This window comes from Sinocyclocheilus grahami, unplaced genomic scaffold (genome assembly GCF_001515645.1).
Source record: "Sinocyclocheilus grahami isolate Dianchi unplaced genomic scaffold, SAMN03320097.WGS_v1.1 scaffold160.1, whole genome shotgun sequence".
NCBI classification, from domain to species: Eukaryota; Metazoa; Chordata; class Actinopteri; order Cypriniformes; family Cyprinidae; genus Sinocyclocheilus; species Sinocyclocheilus grahami.
In genome coordinates this window covers 2,244,394-2,253,088 of record NW_015505339.1, presented here as the reverse complement: position 1 = coordinate 2,253,088, position 8,695 = coordinate 2,244,394, and the positions used below count along the sequence as shown (strand labels likewise).

The 8,695-nt window shown below is 37.0% G+C and overlaps 2 protein-coding genes across 2 annotated transcripts in view; both read right to left on the bottom strand.

Annotated features, from left to right (window-relative positions):
* The window catches only part of LOC107592862 (E3 ubiquitin-protein ligase TRIM62), an 18,807-nt gene extending 18,489 nt beyond the window's left edge, over positions 1 to 318 (bottom strand). The window contains exon 1 of the mRNA XM_016282433.1: positions 224 to 318. Within this exon, the coding sequence (XP_016137919.1) occupies positions 224 to 313 (90 nt within the window). The 5' untranslated portion in view covers positions 314 to 318. The remainder of the gene's footprint in view (positions 1 to 223) is intronic.
* Positions 319 to 393: 75 nt separating this feature from the next.
* Positions 394 to 8,695, bottom strand: part of LOC107592894 (E3 ubiquitin-protein ligase TRIM62-like) — a 56,475-nt gene continuing 48,173 nt past the window's right edge. The window contains exons 4-5 of the mRNA XM_016282469.1: positions 2,810 to 2,905; positions 394 to 420 (exon numbers count right to left, since the gene is read on the bottom strand). Of these exons, the coding sequence (XP_016137955.1) occupies positions 394 to 420; positions 2,810 to 2,905 (123 nt within the window). The remainder of the gene's footprint in view (positions 421 to 2,809; positions 2,906 to 8,695) is intronic.

The following is an 8,695-nucleotide window of genomic DNA, read 5'->3' as shown; positions in this document are numbered from 1 at the left end:
CAATAAAGACTACTATACCTATTACATATCATAATATGATTCTGATTACAAGGGAGTGGAGCATTATTTAAAATGACAGCAGCAAACAGCACTCACTTCAATCATTATATGGCTAGGGTTGGGCCCTTAATGGAAGCCCACGGGAAAATTGTGTGTTTTACGGAGCACCAGGTTAAATTGGTGATTTTTCTCTTCAGAATAACATGCACTGACAGGATTGTACCTTGGTTTCGGTGAGCTGTCTCTGCAGTAGCTGCAAAGCCTCCGTATGACCCTTCTCACTGTCCTGTAGAGTCGCCAGCTGCTCCTTCATCTCCCTCTGTAAGAAAACCACAGCACAACAGATCATGTCATTTATTGCCCATTAATCTGATAACCTCTGATCCAAAGTAATTAGTCTGAACTGCTTCCAAAGCCTTCCTAACAGAGATACCAAAACTCTGACAGCAATAAATGTAATGTTACTAAAGCTGCACACAACCCTTCATTGCATGATCGGCTAAAATAAAAAGCACTGAGCTTGATGTTATAGGAAAGCACACTTTTCTGGCACTGGAATCCTTATCTTTCGTATATAGGACATAAACGTGTCAGACTGGAAATAAGCTCCATTTAGGCCTTAACAATGAGAATTATTTCAATTTGCTTCAAGTCTGATTTAATGCCCTTGGTCTTAACGTCCCAAGTGCTTAATCTGATCAACTTTTTATGACTGAAATAGGCTATATTACTATAATTCAGTCCTTTCCTGAATGGTTTTTATCTAGACTGGAAGTTTCAAATTGTAAGAAAGGTACAGAGAAAGGTGGCTTTATTGTTGCAGGCAAAAAAAGAGAGAAAAAGCAGAAATTAATAAATAAACAGCGAGTCTCCAGAGAGGTCTGTGTCAGGGAAAGTGGCCAAGTGCTTAATCTGATCAACTTTTTATGACTGAAATAGGCTATATTACTATAATTCAGTCCTTTCCTGAATGGTTTTTATCTAGACTGGAAGTTTCAAATTGTAAGAAAGGTACAGAGAAAGGTGGCTTTATTGTTGCAGGCAAAAAAAGAGAGAAAAAGCAGAAATTAATAAATAAACAGCGAGTCTCCAGAGAGGTCTGTGTCAGGGAAAGTGGGTCTGTGCTGCAGTGGACGTGGCAGAATCGGGACGACGGGCCATGTTTGCTTGCCTAGAGGCAGAATAAGAACAGGCAAAAAGCACCAGCCCCATTACAATACACCAGAGCAAGAGCTCATCCGTATAATATACATATATTAATATATATTAGAGCTGTGCAATTTGGGGGAAAATATGTATTGCAACTGTATTTCTGATAAAAACTGTGATCTAAAATTCATAAAAAAAATTTTTAAAAGTCCATGTTTGCTTGTTTATTGGGCGGCACAATTTGACCAATTTTTTGTAATTATGTATCAGTGTGGCTATAAAATAAAAATCATCACGATTTTGGTTATATTTAGATTATATTTATATATATTGTGCATATATAATATATAAAAACATTAAGGAATCATAAATTAACAAATTCAAAACAGATTTTTTTGCCAGACAAGTAAAACTTGGTAAATAACAGCACACCTCTCTCAACAATAAGCAGTATAATTTCAAGCAGTAATCATAGCTGTAGCCTTAGCAAACGGTGAGGGACGAGTTACACAACAAAGCTTAATGCTTAAGGTTAGGGATTTAAACAAACCTCTGATGCTAAAGTGTGAGTAATACTTGATGCATGCCTTGAGAAACACCACTAACTGATGCTCTCATTGTTCCAGTCGGAAATTAACACCAATGAGGCCAGGCCACATATTTTATAAACTAGATTATCCTGAAAAATATATTCATCCAACATTCCAGTGTCATGTTCTTTTAATACAGGTGATTCACTGAAAATGAACGAGATAGCAATAAAATGCTTTTGGGACCAGTGCTGTTAATGGAAACTAAAACTATTAAAAATCTTTTTTGGTAATTTAAGCACAGCTGAAATAAATTTGAATATATTTATTAAAGGAAAAACTGATTTGGATGATTTTTCCCCTTAAAAATTACTAAATCTGAAATCAAATAAATTAAAGCTAAATAGAAATATTTAATAAAAATTGCAAAAGCAAAATAATAATAATACAATCTGAAAATATATAAAAAAAAATTTATAGCTATAATATAAAAGGGGGTGAAGAAAACAGGGAGACAGACAATGTTGCAGTATTGACTGTGGTGTCTCTTTTCACTGATTAAAACAAGGTGTCAAGATTAAAGACCTGCTCAATAAACCAGTTTGCTTGTTGGAAATTCAGTGTCAACAGAGAGAGAGAGGAGAGAGAGAAAAATGAGCAAGGGACAAAGTGAGAGACCTGCCATGAATCTGTAATGGCCACAGTGAGCAGAATAAACTGTTTGTCAGCTGCATTTCGATTTCCACAAGACCTGATTCCAGATGTGGTTTCAGAGATGAAATGGAGACGTGGTTTCAATATCAAGTCATAGCAATTTGAATCAAGGTGCTGAATTTGTGGATGACTGGTCAATAAATCACAGTTGGTTCATCAATCTAGAATTGACCCTCTGGCATAAAACATTCAGCAATAAAGACTACTATACCTATTACATATCATAATATGATTCTGATTACAAGGGAGTGGAGCATTATTTAAAATGACAGCAGCAAACAGCACTCACTTCAATCATTATATGGCTAGGGTTGGGCCCTTAATGGAAGCCCACGGGAAAATTGTGTGTTTTACGGAGCACCAGGTTAAATTGGTGATTTTTCTCTTCAGAATAACATGCACTGACAGGATTGTACCTTGGTTTCGGTGAGCTGTCTCTGCAGTAGCTGCAAAGCCTCCGTATGACCCTTCTCACTGTCCTGTAGAGTCGCCAGCTGCTCCTTCATCTCCCTCTGTAAGAAAACCACAGCACAACAGATCATGTCATTTATTGCCCATTAATCTGATAACCTCTGATCCAAAGTAATTAGTCTGAACTGCTTCCAAAGCCTTCCTAACAGAGATACCAAAACTCTGACAGCAATAAATGTAATGTTACTAAAGCTGCACACAACCCTTCATTGCATGATCGGCTAAAATAAAAAGCACTGAGCTTGATGTTATAGGAAAGCACACTTTTCTGGCACTGGAATCCTTATCTTTCGTATATAGGACATAAACGTGTCAGACTGGAAATAAGCTCCATTTAGGCCTTAACAATGAGAATTATTTCAATTTGCTTCAAGTCTGATTTAATGCCCTTGGTCTTAACGTCCCAAGTGCTTAATCTGATCAACTTTTTATGACTGAAATAGGCTATATTACTATAATTCAGTCCTTTCCTGAATGGTTTTTATCTAGACTGGAAGTTTCAAATTGTAAGAAAGGTACAGAGAAAGGTGGCTTTATTGTTGCAGGCAAAAAAAGAGAGAAAAAGCAGAAATTAATAAATAAACAGCGAGTCTCCAGAGAGGTCTGTGTCAGGGAAAGTGGGTCTGTGCTGCAGTGGACGTGGCAGAATCGGGACGACGGGCCATGTTTGCTTGCCTAGAGGCAGAATAAGAACAGGCAAAAAGCACCAGCCCCATTACAATACACCAGAGCCAGAGCTCATCCGTATGATATACATATATTAATATATATTAGAGCTGTGCAATTTGGGGGAAAATATGTATTGCAACTGTATTTCTGATAAAAACTGTGATCTAAAATTCATAAAAAAAATTTTTAAAAGTCCATGTTTGCTTGTTTATTGGGCGGCACAATTTGACCAATTTTTTGTAATTATGTATCAGTGTGGCTATAAAATAAAAATCATCACGATTTTGGTTATATTTAGATTATATTTATATATATTGTGCATATATAATATATAAAAACATTAAGGAATCATAAATTAACAAATTCAAAACAGATTTTTTTGCCAGACAAGTAAAACTTGGTAAATAACAGCACACCTCTCTCAACAATAAGCAGTATAATTTCAAGCAGTAATCATAGCTGTAGCCTTAGCAAACGGTGAGGGACGAGTTACACAACAAAGCTTAATGCTTAAGGTTAGGGATTTAAACAAACCTCTGATGCTAAAGTGTGAGTAATACTTGATGCATGCCTTGAGAAACACCACTAACTGATGCTCTCATTGTTCCAGTCGGAAATTAACACCAATGAGGCCAGGCCACATATTTTATAAACTAGATTATCCTGAAAAATATATTCATCCAACATTCCAGTGTCATGTTCTTTTAATACAGGTGATTCACTGAAAATGAACGAGATAGCAATAAAATGCTTTTGGGACCAGTGCTGTTAATGGAAACTAAAACTATTAAAAATCTTTTTTGGTAATTTAAGCACAGCTGAAATAAATTTGAATATATTTATTAAAGGAAAAACTGATTTGGATGATTTTTCCCCTTAAAAATTACTAAATCTGAAATCAAATAAATTAAAGCTAAATAGAAATATTTAATAAAAATTGCAAAAGCAAAATAATAATAATACAATCTGAAAATATATAAAAAAAAATTTATAGCTATAATATAATTATACTATAATACCACAGTATTTTTATCCATACTACGGAGGTCAATGGCTACCTATTTGGTTCCCAACATTATTCAAAATATCTGATTTTGTGTTCAACAGAAGACAACTTGAGGGTGAGTAAATGACAGAATTATTTATTTATTTCTGGGTGATCTATCCCTTTAAAAAAAGTTAACCACAATATGTCCGGCAGTATTATCTGACTGCAATGAGACTCAAATACAAGTGAACATTAAAACAGTTCTCAATTGTATCCTTTACAGGACGAAGAGCAGAAAAAACTATAACTTTCTTTATATAGCTCATTACTTCAGGGAAATGCTGTTTGTACTCGACAAGTACCTAAATGCCCTTCCCAGCATCCAAATCGCTAGGTTTCAGTATGCATACCTGACAGATGAGAGCCGTCTCTAATGCGTCAAGTAAAAGCAAAATAACCAGCTGGTGCACTTAGGGAGTAAAACGCAAATGGTCATTGGGTCATTATAGACCATACATTTTGTATGTGTCATTTACCTCCACCTTTTAAAAGTGTATCCAGAGAACTAACAACTTCTTAAAACAAAAACCTGTCTGTGAACTTGTGGCACGGAGCCTGTAAATGAATCATTTTTCCAGCGAATCGAGTTAGCATGCTCAAAATGACTGAACAAAGGACTAAGTGTGCTGGTTTTAACTGCATGGAGAGCACAGAGCACTGGAGGTCAGAGGCGGCCCACGTTTATATCAATCTGAGCAGGCGAGAGGAAGTCTGACATGACATTTCCCCAGGATCCCACACAGCAGGGGGAAGAAGGTCACTGAAGGCCGATTGCAAGACTAAAACTTATTTCACTCTGGCTTTACTCATCTATGCGTTTGCATTTGAGCAACACATTCAAATCAGATTTCGGTAAGAGCTCAACAGTGAATATCCACTTTTGCACTGACCAAGGTTTCAAAGATATGTTTAGAATATTTGATACATGCCATAATATACTATACTACACTGTATTATAATTAGGGTTGCAAAGGGGTGAAATATTTCCAGTAAATTTCTGAAAAATTCTGAAAAGTTTCCGGAAACTTTTCGCCACTCTGCAACCCTAATTATAATATATAAATATTATTAAAAAAAGTAATAAATGTTTAATTAATGAATACATTCAATGTAAGATTTTAATTTGAATATATAAATTAGGGCTGCACAATATATCGTTTCTGCATCGATATCGCGATATGCCGCATCCACGATAGTCATATTGCAGGATGTGCGATGTTTAGTATACTGATCGTTAAATTTATACTGATCGTTTTCATTGACACAGACACCGTGTCTACACCGCATAAGCCACAAAAGCGCAAGCTCCCGAGTGCTTTGGAAAGGAGGAGAAAGTTGCGCGGCTGGCTTTTTCCTGCATTTTTAGGCATGACATTTGAATGGCCCTGAAGTCCATCTACACTGGACACAACAAAGCGACCTTTGTAAATCATTTGAACTTTGTGTCAGTTCATCATAAAGAGGTATCAGTTAATGTCAGGAGTTTGTCGTGTCGTATCCAGTGTAGTCAGACAGCATCAATGATTATAATCAGGGGTGCACATAAGTTTTTCAGCCTGGTTCTCATATGAGAACCTGGAGATTTGTTTTGGTCCTCACACTGCATATACTGTTACCCATTAAATATAACTGTTAAAAAATAAATTAATAAGATTGATAATAATATTGCACTTTATTTATTTAGTTAAAAAATTTTTTTTAATAAACTAAATAATAAAGTGTGATAATACTGTTATATTTAAAAATTAAAGGGAAGTATTAAATACAAATACAATTACTTTATAGTAAAATTAAAAATAAAAAGTTAATATTTACTACTACTTCTTTTAATTTTCATCATTTTCGAACTTAAAATCAGCAGGCTTTTATTTTATTTTGGCTTGGTATATGCGCTTCCGGGTTTGGAGCTGCCGATCGAAGTACGTCAGTGAATGAAATGTCACAGTTTTGCATTGTGCTTTTAAAAAACGGCAGCGGATAGCCTAGATTTATGCTTTCAGTTTGAATAGAAATCTTATACAGTACAGTTTGACAATCTAAAATGGTGATTGTGCATTAACAGCTGTCAATTTTCGAACTTAAAATCAGCAGGCTTTTATTTTGGCAGGTTGCCGGCAAAGTAAGTATATGCACTTCCGGGTTTGAAGCTGCCGATCGAAGAACGTCAGTGAATGAAATGGGCTCAATTACTTTCTCATTTGTTTCTGAATTTCTTTGGATCTCGGCATGATGTCTAGCTTTTGAGGATCGACAGGGCTGACAAACACTTCTTCACACAGGGCCATGTAGTTTTGGATTTTGTTTTCCCTTAATAATAAAAACCTTCATTTAAAAACTGCATGTTGTGTTCACTTGTGTTATCTTTTACTAATATTTAAATGTGTTTGATGATCTGAAACATTAAAGTGTGACAAACATGCAAAAAAATAAGAAAATCAGGAAGGGGGCCAACACTTTCACACCACTGTATATACACATGCCAACATAAATCAACCTCCGACCATATATAAAAAGAGATACATGCACATACACTCACATGAGAGAGAAAAAAAGGGGGGAATAATAATAAATAAAATACATTACAAAAAGAAAAGGAGAAAAAAGTAAACAGACTTATCAACATAGTCAATAAAAGGGTGCCACATCTTAAAAAATTGTTTTTCTGACCCTTTTAGTGAATACCTAATTTTTTCAAGGCAGAGACAGGACATCATATCTCTAATCCATTGAGTATGGGTGGGTGGGAAGGGATCGGAAAGTATTTCAGACCCCCTTACATTTTTCACTCTTTGTTATATTGCAGCCATTTGCTAAAATCATTTAAGTTAATTTGTTAATTTTATTAATGTACACACAGCACCCCATATTGACAGAAAAACACAGAATTGTTGACATTTTTGCAGATTTATTAAAAAAGAAAAACTGAAATATCACATGGTCCTAAGTATTCAGACCCTTTGCTCAGTATTTAGTAGAAGCACCCTTTTGATCGAATACAGCCATGAGTCTTTTTGGGAAAGAGGCAACAAGTTTTTCACACCTGGATTTGAGGATCCTCTGCCATTCCTCCTTGCAGAGCCTCTCCAGTTCTGTCAGGTTGGATAGTAAACGTTGGTGGACAGCCATTTTTAGGTCTATCCAGAGATGCTCAATTGGGTTTAAGTCAGGGCTCTGGCTGGGCCATTCAAGAACAGTCACAGAGTTGTTGTGAAGCCACTCCTTCGTTATTTTAGCTGTGTGCTTAGGGTCATTGTCTTGTTGGAAGATAAACCTTCGGCCCAGTCTGAGGTCCTGAGCACTCTGGAGAAAGTTTTCGTCCAGGATAACCCTGTACTTGGCCGCATTCATCTTTCCCTCGATTGCAACCAGTCGTCCTGTCCCTGCAGCTGAAAAACACCCCCACAGCATGATGCTGCCACCACCATGCTTCACTGTTGGGACTGTATTGGACAGGTGATGAGCAGTGCCTGGTTTTCTCCACACATACCGCTTAGAATTAAGGCCAAAAAGTTCTATCTTGGCCTCATCAGACCAGAGAATCTTATTTCTCACCATCTCACAACTCCATGCGGGCTTTCATGTGTCTTGCACGGAGGAGAGGCTTCCGTCGGGCCACTCTGCCATAAAGCCCCGACTGGTGGAGGGCTGCAGTGATGGTTGACTTTCTACAACTTTCTCCCATCTCCCGACTGCATCTCTGGAGCTCAGCCACACTGATCTTTGGGTTCTTCTTTACCTCTCTCACCAAGGCTCTTCGCCCCCGATAGCTCAGTTTGGCCGGACAGCCAGCTCTAGGAAGGGTTCTGGTCATCCCAAACGTCTTCCATTTAAGGAATGGAGGCCACTGTGCTCTTGGGAACCTTAAGTGCAGCAGAAATTTTTTTGTAACCTTGGCCAGATCTGTGCCTTGCCACAATTCTGTCTCTGAGCTCTTCAGGCAGTTCCTTTGACCTCATGATTCTCATTTGCTCTGACATGCACTGTGAGATGTAAGGTCTTATATAGACAGGTGTGTGGCTTTCCAAATCAAGTCCAATCAGTATAATCAAACACAGCTAGACTCAAATGAAGGTGTAGAACCATCTCAAGGATGATCAGAAGAAATAGACAGCAC